Source organism: Numida meleagris, chromosome 4 (genome assembly GCF_002078875.1).
Source record: "Numida meleagris isolate 19003 breed g44 Domestic line chromosome 4, NumMel1.0, whole genome shotgun sequence".
In the NCBI taxonomy this organism is placed as follows: domain Eukaryota; kingdom Metazoa; phylum Chordata; class Aves; order Galliformes; family Numididae; genus Numida; species Numida meleagris.
The window spans coordinates 90,039,098-90,059,812 of NC_034412.1; the positions used below are offsets into that span (position 1 = coordinate 90,039,098).

Sequence of the window (20,715 nt, forward strand, 5' to 3'; positions counted from 1 at the left end):
TTCTTTGGGAAGTCAACTTACTTTTTTTTTTTTTTTTCCCCCTATCCTTCCACCCGTGCCTTTTGATGTCCCTACCTGACTTTGGAGGTTCTCTTCTTGTAATAATTAGGGTTTATTGCTGGGGAATGCCTTTGCCAATCAGATTTGGTACTTTCTCAGGTATGACTACCTCTACTTCAGGTTCTGTTATAGGTTATGTCTTAACTTTTGTTGATGGAAAAGTTGACCAGTAACCTCCAAAATCACTTTTACACCCGGTCATCTCCTGAAATTGACAAGAAGTAGTGTAGTAGGTGATAATCCATCTGGATCATCTAATAACATGTTGTTGTGGAATCAGTCAAAAACTGCATTTGCTTTCAGTGAGGTTGTTCAGAGTTGCAGTTGCTTATCCGAAGGACTCAGAAACCTGTCAGGAAATTGAAGAAGTTCATGCATTACCTTGCGTTCCACAAAGTTTGGCTGTATGTGGGGACAGTTTGCCTGTACACATACGGAGGTGTCAGCCGTGTTACTGAAGGGCTTCCTGTCTGTTTTCCCATTTTATCCTATGAGTCAGGAGATTGCAGATTGAGAGAAATAAGGAGAACATGCCATGTGCTTTGACTCCTGTTGGAATAGGATGAGGTTTTTGGGCTTCAGTACTTCACATGGTAATTGTCAGAGGAAAAGCTCCTCTTTCATGGATGTTTGAGATGCACAGTCATCCCAAGTGTGAATGTGCTTACAATAAATAAGACCAGTTGCTTAACAGCAGTTTCTTTATTGTGCCTTTATTGGTAGCTGCTTCTTAGTAAGACCGGTCTTTTTAAGTCACATTTGCGTACAATTCAGTATATGGGTAAATGTATTTCTGAATTCAGAATGGATGCTAATAATTGGTGTTTTTCTAGGTAACTTGGGAGATCGCGCTTGTCTTAGTTGTACATCCCTGAGGTTGGCAAACAAAATGTAAGTAAACATGAACTGGTTTTTTTAAACTTAAAACTCTACCAAACTCTTGGTTATTATACTGCAACGAAACACTGATTTCACTTCTGTACTTAAAATGTGAAAATACCAGCCTTATCCTGTTACTGACAGATGTAAGGAAGTCTGAGAATCATTCTCTTCATCTACCTGGTTGTATGTGGGAGGAGGAAAGTGATATCTTTTCCTTTTTCATCCACTTTGACCCGTTTTGTTTCCTTATGATGTGAAAGCAGTAGAGTATTATTCTTCTTTTCTTGCCTGATTCCAGTTGACGTAATAAGATATCATGTGTTTCTTGCATCCTTTCTCTGTGGAGTTCTGTAGAGCCTTAAGCTTTCAATCAAGGCTAGATTGAAAGAAATAGCTGTCAGTTAGGAACAGTCGCTTGAGCTGTATCTTGGTCGAACCAAGGCAGTGTACTGTAGAATCGTAGAATCATAGAATTAGCTAGGTTGGAAAAGACCTACAAGATCATCCAGTCCAACCATCCACCTACCACCAGTAACCCCACTAAACCATGTCTCTCAACACAACATCTAAACATTTCTTGAACACCTCCAGGGACGGTGACTCCACCACCTCCCTGGGCAGTCCCATTCCAGTGCCTGACCACTCTTTCAGGAAAGTAGCTGTACATTACGGCCTTGGCTGAGGCTCATTGAGGAGGTGATGGTCTCTTTTGCAAGTATATCCAGTTGTTCTGTGCTCTTATGTCTATGGTTTCTTGAATGTTTTATTGAAATAGAAGAAATAATAGAAGGCGCTTTATGTTACTTATGGTTTTACAGATTTATTTCCAAATGGAAAGCACTTCTGCTTGCTGCTTTTCGTTTAACTTGAATAAAATAAGTTACCTTTTCCAAGTAGTTTAAAGGGGAGTGCCCTGCAGGTTGGATTTCTTCAGGTTTTGGTTTTTTGTGCTGGTTTTTTGTTTGATTGGTTTTTGTTTGGTGTATGTTGTTTGTTTGTTTGTTTTGTTACAAAGTAAAGCTAAACACTGCTTTCAGTTTTAGACATCCTGATCTTGAGATTTATAAATAAATCTCAAATAAGTAGTATATATTTCTCAACTGTTGCAGCATGTATTGTTAGTTTTTGAATGCTGTTTCTTCTTTTCTTTTGAAGGACTGTACACTTTAAATATTGCACTAGTGTCGCTCCTGTTTACGCATACTCCAAGAAAGATCCCTACTGTTGTTGGACTAAAGGATCGGAACGAATGTACTTTACTCTTATGAGCTCTTCTGGCTCATGGACGCCACTGGCAGCCATGGGTGTTTTAGGACCCCAGTATCTTCCAGTGAGGTGGTTGCATTCTTCACGTTCCCTTCAAGATGACTCCATAGTTGAAAAGTCTCTGAAGTCCTTAAAGGACAAAAACAAGAAGTTGGAAGAAGGAGGTCCTGTATATAGTCCAACAGAAGTGGAAGTTGTGAAAAAATCTATTGGACAGAGGATTGTGGATGAGCTGAAGCACTATTACCATGGTTTTCGATTACTCTGGATTGACACAAAAATAGCTGCAAGGATGCTCTGGCGAATACTTCATGGAAATACGCTGTCACGTCGAGAACGGAGACAGGTACTGAGTAAACACCAGTTTCATTTTAGTATCTTTAATGATTGCTCCATTTTATTGAATGTGAAGTCATTCTTTTTATTGTGTTTTGTTCCTAGAGTTAAAATTGCTATGTGAATTTCCCTCCTCTGCCTTATGTGGATGCTAAGTCTTGTCCCTCGGTATAGCTTTTTGAATCTGCCATTAAAACAAAATATGCTGTTTAGAAATATGATTGTTCTGTTTCTATGTTACATGAGTATATATCTCCTCTTGCTTTGTGTTTGGGGAAAAAAAAAGTTGAAGATAAATTTATTTGCTAATTAGAAAAGCAGGTTTTTTCTGTTTCGGCATGTGCGAAGCAACTGTGGTTTCTTCCCGAGTTCCCATCCAGTTACGTGTGTAAACATGGTCACTTTCTCTGCTTTATATTTTTAGCTGGAAACCCGGAGGGAAAACACTTCTAGCAAGGGTTGGTTTTGTGCTGATACGGTTTTAAAAACAAAGCCAAAAACCAAAATAAACAAAATAAAGTAGAAGATGTAGTTTAACTTCATGATTGACATTGAGATATTATTTCCGGTTCAGTTACAAATATGTTTGTGAGGTAATCCTAGTCCAAACAAGGTAACTTGAGAAAAGTGTTTTATACTCCTGTTTTTCCACGTGCCCTGCAGCTTACAGTCTATGAAATTGTGTAAAAATGACTGGTAATTTTAAAGAAGCTTTAAAGAATTTTAGAGAAGAGGAAAACTGAATACATTCAGTATTCAAGTTCACCAGGTCATTGGTAATATATTAAAGGCACTAATTTGGTTGTTGTTTTGCTGCTTTTTGAAGATGATATATGTGAACAGCTTATACAAATAATCAAATCTGTCTCTTTTTAAAAAAAAAACAAAAACACTTCAGCTAGTACTGGAAAAAATTGAGGTGGATGAGATGTTGGAGACTAAAACGTGTATGTATTCTGGCAGCAGCAGTGGTTGGTGCCTCTGATAATTAAATGCAAACGTCTGTGGATTGTACACTACAAAGGCAATGTGTTAGATTTACATCTGCATGTCTAAAAGTGTTCCTAAATGTTCGAAAATATGAATGCTTTAATGATTTATTGATAAGCTTGGGTGCATAATCGAGCATTTTCATGGATAATTTGAAAACAGCACATCTCAGTGAAATCTGCAGAAATGTTTCTTTTTGTATATCCACAACATTAGACAAATGACAGAGAGGCATGTGTAGCGGTTTTCATCATTTATTATGTTTGGACTTTCTCTGCAGCAGCAGTGGTGGATGGCATTTGGTCTCAGCATCTTCACGCTACTTGTTCTTGCTCTACTCTTTAATGCTAGTACAAGAGTGTATTTGGCAGCTGAGCCAGCTGAAGCGTTGCTCAGCAATAAATTTAAAAGTGAATGTTGACATAAGATAGGGGATTATGTAGTGCCAAGAAAGAGCAGCTGAGGAGAGCAGGCAAAACGAGGACAGCAGGACCTTGGGAAGTACAAGCAAGCAAGAGAAGTTAATTCACAAAAGTCTTCCATAAGGCAGGATTGGAACCATTGGCTTTCCTGCCTGTTTCAGATCTGCTGAGCCATACTTCTGAGAAATTATACAAACAGGAAAAAAGAGAAATCCCACATAGGTATTTCTGCTGAAAGATGAGAAGTGTGTACTAGAAGGCTTGAACCGTCAGGAGTAACATGTTATCTTTGGACGAGCATGCACTATTCAGTCAATAGAAAAACTTATTCACTAGATTCCTCTTCAGTACTGTCATCTAGTGAGCATAGAGCTGTCTTTCTCATAGCTGTGTAGCTGTCTGGCCTTCTGGAACTTTATTTATTTATTGGAGAGGAGAGCTTCCACTACTGACTCTCTTATTTAAAATGAAATAGAAGTTTCATGTGCAGATAGAAGTTAGTGTTCACATTGATAAAGCTTCTCGTCTCTAATGATGAAATCTGTGGGCAATCCAGTGTAGAAATTGTAGGAAAAAAAATGATTTTAAGAACTACAGCTGTTATTTTCTCAATCTAAGTTGTGTACATTCTTTATGTGGAGGTACAGGATGTCCTGTCTCTTGAATGGAGGAGTCGTGGTAGGTGTTGAACCCAGGTCAGTGAAGGGCAAACCGATCTACCACTGAGCAAAATACTTTGGATGTGCTTCTTTAAAGCCTTTTTTAGCTTTGTTTCAGCACAATTTTGTTGTTTTTTAAAATCAGGTTACCCTTAAATTGTAGCATGACAACTGATTTAAAGAAGTCTTAAAACTTCGATGCCTGATTTGTAAGAGTTGTGCCTGAAATTCTTAGTAGTTGAAGTACGTACTGCTTTAAATATAATAAACCATGTATGAACTGACAGTCCTAGAAAAATCTTATCTTCACTCAAACTGACAAATGAGTTATTTCTGCTTGCCTTTTCCTTCCTCTTTGGAGGCAATACTGGAAAGATATCTGAGTAATCTAACCACATTAACAAGCAATTGCAGCATGGTTAACGCAAAGGAGCTATTGCTTATGTAAACCAAAACTCAGTTACAAAATTCTGCTTGTACAAATGCTGGCAGGGTTTAGATTCAACAGGATCACTTATGTACACTTAGGAGACAAGTCAGAAGAAATTAAATGTGTAAAATGTAATACTGACTATTTAAAAATTAATTTTATTTAGTGCTGCTTTTTGTAGCAGGGAAGTGCGGGACATGGAATGCTACTGAGTTTGTGGCATATGTGTTGGCTTTGCAAAGCCTACTGTCCTGCAGAAGAGTAAAGACTGGAGTGCTGCAGTACATGCTCTGTAGCAGCAGATACAGAGCAATTCCAAGTTCTTCATGCTACTGCCAAGCAATATGTGGAATCACACACCATTGTGTTTGGTTTCTGTGCAGAACAGTTGTTCTTAATGCAGAGTGCAGCTCCGTGATTTATGTAAGCTGATCCAGGACTATGCTGCCGCAGCTTGACTTGGGGCTTAAATGCAAGGTCTACATGCATTTTGGGGCTTCCCTTCCCCCTGCTGTATCGACTGCACCACTCAGCTTGGTGTCATCTGCAAGCTTGCTGAGAGTGCACTCGATTCCATCATCTATGTCATTGATGAAGATGTTGAAAATGTCCCCCACAGCATCCTTGTGGAGAAGCTGGCTCCCCATGGTTTGGATGGGCGTACGCTCTGCTGGGTGAAACACTAGCTGGATGGCCAGGCCCAGAGAGTTGTGGTCAATGGAGTTAAATCCAGTTGGCAGCCAGTCACGACTGGTGTCCCCCAGGGCTTGGTGCTGGGGCCTCTTCTATTCAACATCTTTATCAGTGATCTTGATGAGGGGATTGAGTGCACCCTCAGTAAGTTTGCAGACAACACCAAGTTGGGAGGGCGTGTTGATCTGCCTGAGGGTAGAGAGGCTTTACAGAGGGACCTGGGTAGACTGCATCGATGGGCCAAGGTAAACTGTATGAGTTTCAACAGGGCCAAGTGTTGGGTCCTGCACTTTGGTCACAACAACCCCAGGCAACCCTGCAGGCTTGGGGAAGTGTGGCTGGAAAGCTGCCTGACGGAAAAGGACCTGGGTGTGCTGATGGACTGTGGGCTGAATGTGAGCCAGCAGTGTGCCCAGGTGGCCAAGAAGGCCAATGGCATGCTGGCTTGTATCAGGAATGGTGTGGTGAGCAGGACTAGGGAAGTCATCCTGCCCCTATACTTGGCACTGGTGAGGCCCCACCTCAAGTACTGTGTTCAGTTTTGGGTGCCTCGGTACAAAAAGGACGTGGAGGTGCTGGAGCAGGTCCAAAGAAGGGCAACAAGGCTGGTGAAGGGCTTGGAGAATATGCCCTATGAGGAGTGACTAAAGGAACTGGGGCTGTTTGGTCTGGGGAAGACGAGGCTGAGAGGAGACCTCACTGCTCTCTTCAAATACCTGAAAGGTGATTGCAGTGAGAGCGGAGCTGGTCTCTTCTCAGTGGTGACAGGTGGCAGGACAAGGGGAAATGGCCTCAAGTTGTGCCAGGGGAGGTTTAGGTCGGATATCAGGAAAAACTTCTTTACAGAAAAGGGCTGTTAAGCACTGGAACAGGCTCCCCGGGGAGGTGGTTGAGTCACCATCCCTGAATGTGTTTAAAAACCATTTGGATGTGGTGCTCGGGGACATGATTTAGCAGTGGGTTGTTAGAGCAGTATGGTTAGGTTGCGGTTGGACTTGATCTTGAAGGTCCTTTCCAACCTGAGCAATTCTATGATTCTGTGAAGAGCACCGACCCCAAGACTGACGCTTGGGGGACACCACTCGTGACCGGCCTCCACCCTGACATAGAACCATTAATCACAACCCTATGGCTGCGACCAGCCAGCCAGTTCTTAATCCACTGAACAGTCCATCCTTCAAATCCATACCTCTCCATTTAGAGAGAAGGATGTGGTGAGGAACCATGCCAAAGGCTTTGCAGAAGTTGAGGAAGATGACATCCATCGCCCTTCCCCTGTCCAGCGATGCCGTCACTCCATCATAGAAAGCCACCAAATTGGTCAGGCAAGATTTGCCCTTGGTTCTCATTGCCCTTGATATTCATCTTAGATGAATACCTTCAGTATCTAAATATAGAGAGTGGGTAGAAATAGGAGCAGTGTATTGCGTTCTGTATTTTTTTTTGACGTTTTTTTCCAAGGGAAAATGTTTGTGGTCTTCTGACTCTTAACATTTTCTTCTGAACTTCCTTACATCCTTTTGAACTCTCTGGTTGCAATTTATCTGCTATTGTTGGAGTGAATGGAAATGCCTTTGAATCTGTAAACAATGGACAAAGCTTCCTTTCTGGGAAACTGAATTTTTTATATACAAAGAAAACTGCCCGCCTTTACATCTGCGAAGTTTGTGCTCAAACTGCGTATAAGATTTCTGGATGGTTTTATGCTGAGAAAATGGATTAAAGCTGTATTGGTTTTGTGCTCTAGCAAAGCCGTTCTATAGCAACGTGCAGCCTGTAACGGTTGTTGCTGTTGCACTCTGGATTGGCACAGGCTGTGGGGAGGGGACGCAAGGGGAAACATATTTACTTGTGTAGTAGCATTTATGTTGCTATTTTTTGCCAGTCATAACTGTGTTTATTAAGTCATAGTGTTGACTGACAGTGCTGGGGCAGTAATGCACTTCTGGCCTTCAGTCTCTGATTTAGAAACTGACGTTATTCCTAGTAACTGGTTATTTACTTTATAAAATGAGATTAGTCGAACAGCACACTTCTCCAATATAAACCAAATTATTAAGCTTCGGAGTTGTAAAAATCTGATTATAGACTGTACAGCCTAATACATGCAGTTGTGGCTGTGCAGAAATCAAAAGGATAATATTTATTTCTGGCCATTCACAATTCAGTAACTAACGCATCTGCCTGCTGCAGAGGACTACTGCCCTAGATAAGCCATGATTTAAAAAAAAAAAACAAAAAAATCCAACAAAAATCCCTCTACCAAGCAGAGCTCATTACCCTGGATTTAAATGTACGTTACAATTGTTGTAAGGCAGAAGGGAGGAGTCTTTCATTTTATTCTTGATCACTCAGTCCACAGCAGCTCATGCATGTAAGAAGTGGTGGAGCGCAAATAAAGATGAATAAAAGAGGTTAAGCAGCTTTAACAACAACAAGTGACCACCTCCTGTTTTCAGGTGCTTTTAAGAGGTTTAAATGAGATACTTGCTCAATAATCCTATTGAGACACAGTGAAGGTTTTGAAATGCTTTCCATGGAATTGAAAACTGGTGACTTGGGTGCTCTGTAGCATAAAGTAGCTTTAAGAAAAAGATAACAGAAACTGACTGACTTCTTCGCATTCTACTTTTTTTGTGTTATTTTAAATTTCCTTTCCAGCAAATAAATATGTGCATGTGGTAGTGGTAAGGCAGCTGATAATATCAAATATTTTTAAAATAAATGTATGAAACTTTGCTTATCTGTACACTTATTTCTTCCAGTTTCTTCGAATATGCGCTGATCTCTTCCGCTTGGTTCCTTTCCTCGTTTTTCTTGTTGTCCCATTTATGGAGTTTCTGCTTCCAGTAGCTCTAAAGTTGTTCCCTAATATGCTTCCCTCTACTTTTGAGACAAAATCTAAAAAGGTAAGTCTGAATTTGTGATCCAGGAAGACGTTTGGAAAAACTTAAGCTTACGTAGTGAACGTTATCTGAACATATTTTATACCCGCTGTACCTGTTTGTAGAATCTCATTAATAAAAGCAGTAATTTAATTCTTGGTGGTAGGATGAAGCCTTTTCTTCTGAAAAATACGTTGTTGTAAGCAACAAACATTACAGTGGTTCATGTTTGTTTTTATTTTATGGGGCAGGAAAACGCATATGTTCTTGTAGTCCAGATCACAATTTACAAGTTATTTTACTCTATAAAAATTTCAGCAAGAAGATTTGGCAGTTTATATTCAATTGATATTGAGCTGTTCTAATGATGCATAAAGCTTTATATTGCTATATAAAATCATACCATAATATTACTAAATAAATATTTTAAGCCCAAGTGAAACTTTACATAACTTATCAAGAGATAGGGAATGGAAAAATCTCCATGAGCATTATTGGTAGCTACGCATTTCAGTAGGGTTAGGTGATCAGGATTTTAAAGTAAGCTGTGTTTCAGTATTTGCTGAATAGCGTTTCAGTTCCTTGTTTTGTCATATATACGGAAAATTGTTTTGTTAAACAGGAAAAAAAGCTGCTTATTTTATGAAATAAAAGTAGGAAATAATGCTCAAAAGTTACCGGTGAGCAACAAAACTCAAAATGTGTTTATGTAAGACTGAGAGGGATTTTAATGCTGGTCACTCCAAATGATCTAGTGTAGACCTAACTGTGTTCTGAGTATTTTTTCATTCTAGTATTTGACCTAAACGATGTTTCAGCTGCATCCAACACTTATTTTAGGTTATTATCAAAGATGACTTACTGTTTGGACTACTAGATATTATTTTTCTTCAGTATTGGTGAATGTTTTTGTCTGTCTTCCTGCTGTTTTGACGATTTTGTTGTTGACATTTGGTAGTGAACCAGTGGCATCCTGGTTTTCCTTTTTGTATGTGTAAGTGCTTAGTGTGTTTTTCTTTTTTTTTTTTTTTTTTGTTACTAGTTGGATGGGTGCATGTTAGCAGTAGCAGGTGAGGCCTTAAGCTGTACATCACTGTTGGCATTGCACCTTGTGCTTCGTGGAGCTTCCAGCTGATCAGCTTGTCTGTCAGTGTGATTTGGTGATCTTTGGGTACATATCTTCTTGTGATGTGTGTTACAGCAGAAGTACAGATAACTTGTCTGAGGGCAGAAGTGGTATTTGAGTGCAGGTATTTCTGGATGAGGCTTTTAAAAACCAACCTTTTTTGTTTTCTAACAGGAGGAAAGATTGAAGAAACAATTGAGAGTAAAGCTTGAATTGGCTAAATTCCTTCAAGATACAATTGAGGAGATGGCCTTAAAAAATAAGGCAGCTAAAGGAAATGTTACAAAAGATTTTTCAACGTTCTTTCAAAAGGTAATTGTCTTTTTTTAAAGCATTTTTTTATTTCTACTGTAAAAAATATATTTATGCTCTATGGAAGTTAGCAGCTACCTTCCCTCCCCTTTATCTACCATCAGTTACCTGTACCACGGGATTTGAAAGAGTAAGCTGTAATCTTTCCTTTAGGATACATTTATTTTTACAAGTAGTTCAGTGTGCTGAAGTTTCACTGCTCTTAGCTTTGCTGTTCTTGCTGGTCCTTGTACTCCTAGAATTAAGGAGAGAGTAAATTTCTGCTAATCCTTGTTTTCATAGAATCACAGGATGATTTGGGCTGGAAGGGACCTTTAAGATCATCTAGTTGCAACCCCCCTGCTATAGGCAGGGACACCTCCCTCTAGACGAGGTTGCTCAAAGCCCCATCCAGCCTGGCCTTGAATGCTTCAGGGAGGGGACATTCCTCTCTTGTTCTCTCTTTGTTCATTAGTTAATTCCAGCATTGAAGTGGTAACACGTGCAGTGATAGCTCATGTAGTTTTTGGCCTGTTTTTGTGAACACTTGGTGTAAAATGTGAAGAGAAATTGTTATTTCATAATTACCTGATTAAAACTCAGTGGGGTAAGTGTAAAACTTGCACTTTTTTGTTATATTTAGTCCCATCTATAAAAATGTTATTTTAAAAACATAGTTTCTGTGCTGCTGAAATCCTTCATGATAATGACTAGAACTTGGGATTTTGCTGATATGTTTGGTACAAAATTTCTCTGTTAGCAAGCAGTTGCTGGAACAAAGACTGAGTCAGATATCTGCCTCCAAAATTGACCGTCTTTAGGTTGTTAGTGTTTCCTTTCACTGAGTTCAAAGTAAGCTGTTCTCTGGGGAGATGAAGAATATCTTCTGAAATCTTCTCAGCATAGGATTCATCTCCATCCATGCGCGTTTCTGATTTCTGTAGTCATGGGGCCGTCAAATCAATAACCATCTGCTACTGCCAGGTGCTTTTTTGAAAGTAAGTGTAATCTGTTATCATCAGAGGCTGAGAGCATGGCTGAGAGTTTTAAGCAAAACAAGGAGCACTTGCCTTTTGCACTGAAAAAGGCACAAAACTGGGTATTTCAGACCTGGGAGCTTTCAAGCTTGAGCTTTTCCTACTTGTGAGTGCTGAGAAGTTGTTAGAAGATGGGGTAATAAGTCGATGGCAGCAAATGGGTTGCCTCAGATAATGGTAGTGCTGCTGACAGGTTGTGCAAGTATCTGCTTGCAAAGGCCATGTGCTTGTAAACCTATTTGCAGTCATTTGTTTCTGTTCTTTTTCATCTGCAGAAAATCTCAGTTGGTTAGTTACAATGACTAGTAGCTGAAGCATGCCACTAGTCCTTATGTCTGCAGACTCTGGGAAGCACGCCACTGCTATGATTCATATTTGGAGCATTTCATTTTCGTCTGAAACAACTACTAAGAATTTAAATTCAAAGGTTGATTTCTATGGAAATTAACGTGTATCACTCCACATTTGCTAGGGGGAGTTCCAACTTCTTGTGATGACTAAAATGACTAAAAAGAAGCTTCAGGCTCTGCTTTCCTTATGTGTGGGTGTGTTTTTTATGACCGTAACTTTCTCATTTAAACCACAGAGATGAACTTTACTGATGTCATTTCACTGTAATAAGAAATACAAAAAAAAAGTTTAAACGTTTCCCCACCTTTTTGCTGTTCTCTTATGCTGCTTCTGAGGTGAAGTGTTTGCTAGAAGCCACAAATTATAACATGTTTCCTTCAGAATTCCACAACTTACCAGTCTTGCTTTGGAACTCATGATGAAGTTTATATGCGCTCTCAGGAAATAGGCTTTTTTCCGTTTCTGTACAATCATAGAACCATTTGAGTTGGAAAGGACCCTTAAAGTCCATCCAGTCCAACTCCCCTGCAGTGAACAGGGACACCTACAGTTCCATCAGGTGCTCAGAGCCCCGTCCAGGCTGACCTTGAACGTCTTCAGGGATGGGTGCATCCACCACCTCTCTGGAAAGAAGAAGTTTTCTTCTATCAAATCTAAATCTCCCCTCTTTTAGTTAGAAGCAAATGCAGTTGTGGAGAGAGCTTACGTAGGTGAAAATTAGTGTTTCGTAGGGACGCTAATGTCACCAAAATTTTGCCATTTGAAATCACAGTGTGCTTCTCGGTATATCTGCAGAGGATGGTGCTTTCAATGCATTTTTATGTTTACTAAGTATGGTACCAGAAAGAGAACTTGCCCATGTGACTCCTGTAGCAACTATTTATCCTCTCAGGTATTTTGAGTTATCTCAAGGCAATGCCAATTCAGAGGGAGCTACTCCTTAGTGTATGCGTGCATCCAATTGTTGGTTTTGATGGGTTTTATCTAGCAATGTATATTAAGCATTGCTGTTGGAAACTGTTAATACCATTAACACCATTCTTTTGCCTTTTATAGCAAATAAGTACTTTTTGAAGCAAAAAATTCTTCTATGCCTTCCTTACATCGCATTTCCTATTAGCAAAACTGATGCAGTGTACCTGACAAGTTCGAAATAATGCCCAGCTGTGAGACTTGTTTCAAAAAGCTTTTTGTATCTCTGTTTTTCTTACAGATCAGGGAGACTGGTGAAAGACCCAGTAATGAGGAGATCCTAAGGTTCTCAAAACTGTTTGAAGATGAGTTGACTCTGGACAATCTAACCAGGCCTCAGCTGGTGGCACTTTGTAAATTGCTGGAACTTCAGTCAATTGGGACAAATAACTTTCTCCGCTTCCAGCTGACTATGAGGTTGAGAAGTATAAAAGCAGATGACAAAGTGAGTCATTCTAAATATGTACTTCTTAATGATGTTTACATGTAAGAAGAGAAAATAATATGTGTACGTATATAGCTTTGTAGGCATTTTCCTCTTCTTGTTTTGAGCTAACTTGCAATAAAAAGGCTTGAAGAGCTTAAAATTTTGTCTCCTTGTTTATAAAGAAAAAACTGCCGTTTTATCTACCATTAATTGCAATGAAATCAATCATATGACAGAGAAAAATGACAGTTTTGTAGAAATGTTCGTGAAGGAACTGATGAGAAATAAGAACTTGGGAAGAGATTTGACTGCAGTGCGATGTTCACTTCTGTTTATTACAAAGAGTGGAGGCTGCTTTGTGTTACCACAGCAGCCTCTAGTGGCTGTTTTAAAAACGCAGACTTCTGAATGCACGTTGATGGCTCTTCAGTTTTGAGCAGTTACGTATTTAAGTTTATTTTACATTTTGGGCAGATGATTGCTGAAGAAGGAGTCGACAGCCTGACTGTTAAAGAACTGCAGGCAGCTTGTCGTGCACGAGGAATGAGAGCCCTTGGTGTGACAGAAGAGCGTCTCAGGGAACAGCTTAAACAGGTACGTTTTCTAAGACCAAATACACAGACTTACTTTTAATTCCTAACTTTGATTTTTGTTATCATCCTGGCTTTAACTGGGCCATAATGTTTTGATGATGATTTAAACCTTAAACACATCCAAAATACATTGTCAGTTTTGCCTGTTTGTCTTGTTATTTATTTGTATTACTCCATAAAGTACGTTTCTTTTGGTAAATCTTGGAGAAAAGAAATGTTATCTTTTGGTTATCTGATTCAGAAGAAGATGCGTATGAAACAAAATACTTTCACAAGTATTCTTTACTTCTTCAAATGCTTCTTCAATGCAATTACTGTAATTCTTTACTGTTACAGCCTGTAATTCCTGTGTTAGGATATTTATCCATAACTAGTGGTTTTAAAAAAATTAGTTTTTACACTTTTGTGTATGCTTGTGTTGATTTGTAAAAAGAGAGAGATTTCTAAAAGCTGAAGGCTTCTGTTTTATGTATTTCGTTTATAGTGGCTAGATCTGCACTTGAACCAGGAAATCCCTACTTCATTGCTCATTTTATCCAGAGCCATGTATCTTCCAGACACCCTTTCTCCAGCTGATCAGCTCAAAACAACACTTCAGACACTACCAGAGAGTGTTGTAAGTGTGATTTTACACAATCTGTAATGAACGTGCAGTATAATCACTGAATATCTGTTTCGAGCAGTAAATGTTCTTGGTCTCTTTCCTTTCCTTGAGAAGTGTTTTTTTTTTTTTTTTAAAAAAAAAGGAAGGGGAGGTTTACATAAATTATATTAAAACATGGAAATTTGCTGTGGATGGCTTTGATTAAGGCAAATGAAAGGCACTATTTCATTGTGCAAGGGCAGAAAGTAGTAGTGTAGGAAGGTAGAGCATACACCTCTTACTTGTACCTAGTTATGCTGTAGGCAACATAAAGGTGCTGAGATAGAGTGTAGGCTCTCCACTGCTGTGTTAATTATGGTTCATAAGAGATGGAGGTAATGTTTGAATTACTCTATGGATTTTATTTTTTTCTGAATACTGGTGGTTGTTCTTGATGAATTCAGTCTCATGTAGGGATGGGATTTCTCAGACCATAATGAAGTATATCAACTTACAGAGTCTTTTATGTACTTCTTGCATTACTTTTAGGCCAAAGAGGCACAAGTCAAAGTGGCAGAAGTTGAAGGTGAAAAGGTAGATAACAAAGCACGACTGGAGGCAACACTTCAGGAAGAGGAAGCCATCAGAAAAGAAAATGAAGAAAAAGAGATGGAAAGAATATCTGAAGCCGCAGAGAAAGCCAAAGAAACTCTTCAGGTTGCAGCCATGGTAAGTTCTGTTCTCAGCTACTGAGAAATAAATGTCAGTGGTGTAAACATTATCACTTTGTGTGTGATTGTCTATGTTTTGGGCATTGTCCGCAAGAAACTAGACTTTAAATTCACTTATGGAAAATGTGGGAAAATATTAAAATAGAGTGCAGTATAGGAGGGTTCACTGTATCACATATCTCTGATTCTTCTTAATCAGAGTGATAAAACATCTTATTCATCTAGCAAAGGTGGTAGCAGTTTGTGTTTTGCTTGTTTTTTAATTTTTGGGTTGATTTTCTTGTTTTTTTCCTTAGTGTAAATTGTGATTGTTCTTAGATTTGGGCTCTTCCTTTTTGTCATTAACCAGGTAATATCATTGGTGTAACACTTGTGCATAAAAGCTGCTGGCCTGGCTTACTGCATGAATTAAGCCTCGTGTGCACACAGGCACAGTCCATTAAATGCAGTTTGGCATTTTAGCATGAAATCACTCAATATGTTGAAGGTTTTTAATGTTATCATTAAAATGTCTGCATCTACTTTGGCAATTATTTGTATTTTAAAAAAAAAAACAACATTATTTGCTGGTGCTAATACAGATAATGCTATCTTTGTTTTAATTAAACTTCTTGGGTCTGTCAAATTTAGAAAGAAGTGCAATCAGCAGTAGATCTTGAACCAGCTGTTCTGCAAGTTAAAGAAAGTCAGATGGCTGTGGACAGCAAACAAGAGCTGGCAAAAGCAGATATGGAAACGCTGAAAGATACAGCACCCGTCCTGGAAGGCATTAAGGTAATGTGACTGCAAATTCTTATCGCTGGTGCAGAAACTGAAATTGGCACAAAAAAATTCAATATCTCCTTTCTGTATTACTGAAAGTAATATGCATATTTTGTGAGGCCATTTCCACTGGCTGTAGACATGCTGTCTGTGTATGTTTATTACATGTGTACTTAATGTGAGGAAGGTGTAGATGTGAGTAGGTAAAGGTGAGTGGGTTTTTTTTTTTTCCTTTTAAGGATGTTGATAAGACTAAAGGATTAAACAAGGAACTAGACTTTCCAAAGTTTGAACTAGTCTGGACTAGATTTATATTTACTACTTCTTATAAACAGATGTATGTACTGTATGTACACTAGAAAACTATTCTTAGTATACTTTCCCACCATTTCTTTAATATGTTCTTCAGCATAGCTTAACATGGTTTAGTCTGCACCATCACGGAGGTCATTAATTAAAAAGTGTTAAACAGTGTACCCCTGGGGTACATTAATGTTGTACCATCTTCTATTTTTCCTGGGCAACATCATTATCTGTTACTAGCATAACATTATTTGCTTAATAAGCAGTTTCTAATGGTAACAGTGTAATTTGAGGAATACTAAAAGATTATTCAAGGTTGAATAATTAAAGGAACTAAACATTTTGTTTCAGACTTTTTTTCCACGTTGGTATGCCATGTCTGTTACAAGGGGTTGTATATTAGACTACTGACTTCTTGAAGTTGTTTCATTTTATTTGAGGCAGAGGTATTTTTCATACTGAGCTACTTTCTGATTGTTGAGTTGTTTTTTTGGAGGTGAGGTTTTTTTGTTGTTGTTTTACAGTTAAAATCAGAAGCAAGGTTGATGTCTGTATGGGTAACAGTGCACTGAAACTGAGCTGTTAAAGGGGCTGAATATACAGGCTGTGACATTCTGTGTTTGTTTCTTGGAAGCTTATCATCCTTCTATTTGTTTATGGCACCTTTGCATACACGTCTTTCTGTACTCTGCTTATATGGCTGTTCAGAGCTTTTTCCTTCAGGTCAAAAGCTGGTATCTGGGTAGGATTTTTGCAGTGCACTAACTGGATCTCCTGTCTTGGGATTTTGGCACTTTTAGCGAATCATTCTTGAAATTGTATTTTTGATGTATTCTGTTGGGGGTTCCATTTTATTCTTAGCATTTCAAGAGGCAAATAGACTTCGCATACTTTGAATGTTCATCCATATTATTACAAAAGCTTTTGAAGATCATTTTGTTTCAGCTCAACGTCCTGAACTTTGCTCTGCAAAATCTTCTGTGTAATGAGTATTTCCTGTATATGATGTCTGAGTCATTTTTCAGTTATTCAGGTTTTCCATTCAGTAAAGAAGGAAGTAAAACTTTTTTTTTAATGAGACAACTATGTACAGGATTTCAAAGAGCCAAAACCCATGTAATGAATCATACCACCTGAACGTAATACTAACGTACTTAAAAAGTACCATGGCAAGCTAATTCTCTTAGCCTTTATGATCTCTGTGTGTTAGCTTCGGAATGCCAGTTTATACTGTGTTGGCTCTGAACAGGGATGAAGAACCTGAAGCGTGTCCTTCCTATCTTGGAATTTTTGAGGAAAACCACACTTGTATCTCTCATTAACTTGTATGTATTTTCTTCTTCTGTTGCAGGGTGAGGAAATAACTAAGGAGGAGATTGACATGTTGAGTGATGCTTGTAACAAGCTGCAGGAACAAAAGAAATCACTAACAAAAGAAAAGGAGGAGCTTGAGGAATTGAAGGGTGATATCCAGGAGTATAATGAGGTGAAGTTTCTTAAATAAATAAATACATATATGTTCTTGCTCAGTTTTAGCATAAATGACCCACATAGTTAAAGATTATCTTACTTGGATGCCTGTTAGCTTGTATTTGATAGCAGAGTAGCTGAGTTTTATACTGCTTTAGGGGACAATGCAGAGCTTTAGGCTTTAAACACATTAAACAAGTAGTTAAAATCAGTGGAGTGGTTCCCTTCAGATGAGAGTCCTGTTCCTACTTTTATTCCCAGTGTGACCAGAATAACAGGTGCTGAACATGCTGTAGTTCTTCCTTATCAAACATAATGTCAATACTTTAGATGTCTTAAGTTAATTAGAAGGAGTTCTATTTAATCTCTTGAAGGTTGTGGAAAATACCATTTAAAGAATTCCTGAAAATGGCTACAGTGTTAAGAGTTGGTTCTGATTTCACTTTGGCTTTGTATGTCTTTTCATTTGCATTTCATTTCCAAATGGTGCCTGTCTTGAAAAGCTAATCTCTTAGACTGCAGCGTCATTGAAAATTCAGACCTGCAAAAAGTTTTTCCTCCTCACCATTTCTTCTAGGATTTGCAAGAAATAAAGGAGCTCTCTAAAGCTGGCCAGGAAGAAGTAGTGGAAGAATCAAAGGCGAGCAAGCGACTGACCAAAAGAGTGAACCGGATGATTGGTCAGATTGACAAAATTATTAATGAGTTAGAGACGAATGAAAAGACGGTGGATGTAAAGCTGGATAGAGGTGATAGTCCTCCTGCTGGGTAAGTGACCTGAGAGCACTGAATGTCTCTCCGACTGTTCACTTTAAGTTGTGCATTTGTCTGATGTGTATGTGGTGTAGAAAAGACTTACAAACAAGTTGTTCAGAATTTTAATGTTTATTCTAAAAACCAACTAAACTGCTGTAGATTCTCTTTCTGAAATATGTTAAATATGGTTGAAGTAAGTAAGAGGTATACTTTGCTCAGACACTCGCCTGATGGTATGATACTGTTTGACACGCTGACTTTCAGAACCCCATCTCTTTCATGCATGTAGGCCTAATTGTGATGCAGGTGAAATCGTGCTTTCAGTCATGCTACTAGAGCAGTGAGTTTGACTTGTGTCATTAATTGAAACAGTATGCAACAATTTGAGCATATTTTTGTTCTGCTTCAGCGCTGGACATATCGGGAGAAAAAATGGCAATAAAATCTGTTTTGTCAGGTGCAAGGAGATATCTCTTTGAAGAGAAATGTGAGGACATTTAAAGGAAATTGAGATAATTTTACATGGCTCCTTTCTGAAGACGTCATTTAAGTCTCTTATCGTAACTAAAAGCTAACAATTTTCATTTCAAATTTAATTTACGAAGACCTGTAGAAACGTTGATGTTACTGGAAGGTCTTTCAAGCAATCACGTTTCACAGTCATATGTTACTTGTTATGAGTACTGAGATGGAGATAAACTGTGACAGAATTTTTCAATTTGTGTTTGTAAACGCAGTATTCATCTAGTTTGTTTGCTTCCCAGCTTCCAAAAAACATCACCCAAACCAAAATAAGGATTTTCTTTCAGTTCCTTCCAAGCTGTTTTCTTCCAGTCCCCAGGGGAAGCAGTCATTCGTTTCAGATTTTGCGTAAGATTAAGGAGGCCACGTGAAAGGTGCTACAGGGAGTTGTTAATCAAAACCATCCGAATTTATAAATTAAAAATGAAATACAGCAGCTTTTAGCACTAGATGTCATTGTACTTAATGTAGTGAATGGCAACCCTGTCCATGGCTGGGGTTTGGAGCTAGATGATCTTCAAGGTCCCTTCCATCCCAAGCCATTCAATGATTTCTGTGTCTTAAAGTGGTAAATTTAAACATTGCTTAGTTGTGAAAACCTTGAAGTCAGTGCAGTCAATACCCAGCCATCAAGAATCATAGAAACAAGAAGTCCAGGGCATTTAATGGCACTCTGAAAAATAAAATATCTGAAATCTGGTAGTCATAATGTGAATTGTAGTACTTTCTTCTACAAAGTGTATTTCTTTGTGTGAACAAATGAAGCCTATTTTAATGAAACAGCAAGTTGCTAAAGCAGATAGCTGGTTGTTTTTGTTTTCCTGATATTTTTCTGATTTGGTGTTTTGGTGGGGTTTTTTTCCCTCCTCTGTCTGCTTGTTGTGTTTCACACTGACCAGCCTCTCCTAAATTCAAAAGGATGATGAACACATAACAGTGCACCTTTGATAAATGGGAAAAGCAAAGGGCATTATATGTACTATGGAGGAAGTTACAGAAAATACACTAAAATTTTTTGACTTGTATTTGTGCAGTACAGCATGTGGAAACAATAAGTGTGAGATTCTGTGGATTTGCATGAAATCTGCTTTGCTGATCAGTAACTCAATGTTGGTGGGTTGTTTTTTTTTTGCATTCTGTTCAGAATTATAAATGATTATTTAATATTTTACAAGTGACCTGCAACATAGTGACTTTCAGTGCTTGTCTTTTGTGCCTTTTACTCCTATGGAGTAACTGTTTGCCATATACAGATTGTGCTTCCTCTTTAGGGAGAACCTCATCAGTATTGCTGAGCTAATTAATGCAATGAAACAAATCCAGAAGATTCCAGAGGAGAAACTAACAAGGATTGCAGAGGCATTAGACGAAAACAAAGATGGCAAAATTGATATAGATAACGTTGTTAAGGTAAGTTTGTGGACTGTTTGAAGAAAATAAGCTTAGTCATTCTTCAAATATTATGCCTATGTTGGTTCTGACTTAAATTCATTTTAATGTCTTTTGCAAGAATCTTTACTTGATGCTGCCTATTTGCAATACGCTTCCAAAAACTTCACTGGCATCAAGTAAAGATTCTTGTCATCTTCAGAATTTGTATGGCTGTTTCAGAGGGTGACGATGATTCTTATCCTATGTCTGTTACCTGTATTACCTTTAAAGTTGTAGGTTTTCCTTACGTATGTAAAATGGTGTGTGTGTGTATATATATGAATAATGTATTTTTAATATATATTTGTATATATACTGTATATATAAACACACATAGGATAATTTTGTTATGCTACTGAAGAATGGAAGTGAGGATGGAAAGGAGTTTTGAAAGAACTACTTCAGTATTACTAACTTTTCAACATATATGGATGTATACTTTAAATATTTCATTATGACTTTTATTTCCTGTGGTTGAAAGACATCAGACCATTGTTTGCTATTTAGATCCATTGTAAATGACTGAACTCAGATCATATATGTTTTAGATTTATCAGCCACTACTTCTACTGCTAGACAATTTGGCCATTCTGTCTATTTCTGCTCCTTTTAAAGTAATGTCTTAATGCTTTTGAGAGGCATTTCGTACTTCATGGATACTCTATTCCTTATGTGATACTGTACTTCCAGATACCTCTTAGCCTGCTTTGGTCCTTTTTTCTCAATTCACATTTTTC

At 38.3% G+C, this 20,715-nt stretch overlaps 1 protein-coding gene across 2 annotated transcripts in view; it reads left to right on the top strand.

Moving 5' to 3' along the window:
• Positions 1–20,715, top strand: part of LETM1 (leucine zipper and EF-hand containing transmembrane protein 1) — a 28,773-nt gene that overhangs the window by 2,356 nt on the left and 5,702 nt on the right. For both annotated transcript variants that reach the window (XM_021393793.1, XM_021393792.1), the window contains exons 2-13: positions 894–951; positions 2,098–2,554; positions 8,504–8,647; positions 9,924–10,061; positions 12,642–12,845; positions 13,302–13,421; positions 13,905–14,036; positions 14,553–14,732; positions 15,365–15,508; positions 17,151–17,285; positions 17,847–18,037; positions 19,819–19,957. In XM_021393793.1, coding sequence (XP_021249468.1) covers positions 894–951; positions 2,098–2,554; positions 8,504–8,647; positions 9,924–10,061; positions 12,642–12,845; positions 13,302–13,421; positions 13,905–14,036; positions 14,553–14,732; positions 15,365–15,508; positions 17,151–17,285; positions 17,847–18,037; positions 19,819–19,957 — 2,042 coding nt within the window. The remainder of the gene's footprint in view (positions 1–893; positions 952–2,097; positions 2,555–8,503; positions 8,648–9,923; positions 10,062–12,641; positions 12,846–13,301; positions 13,422–13,904; positions 14,037–14,552; positions 14,733–15,364; positions 15,509–17,150; positions 17,286–17,846; positions 18,038–19,818; positions 19,958–20,715) is intronic.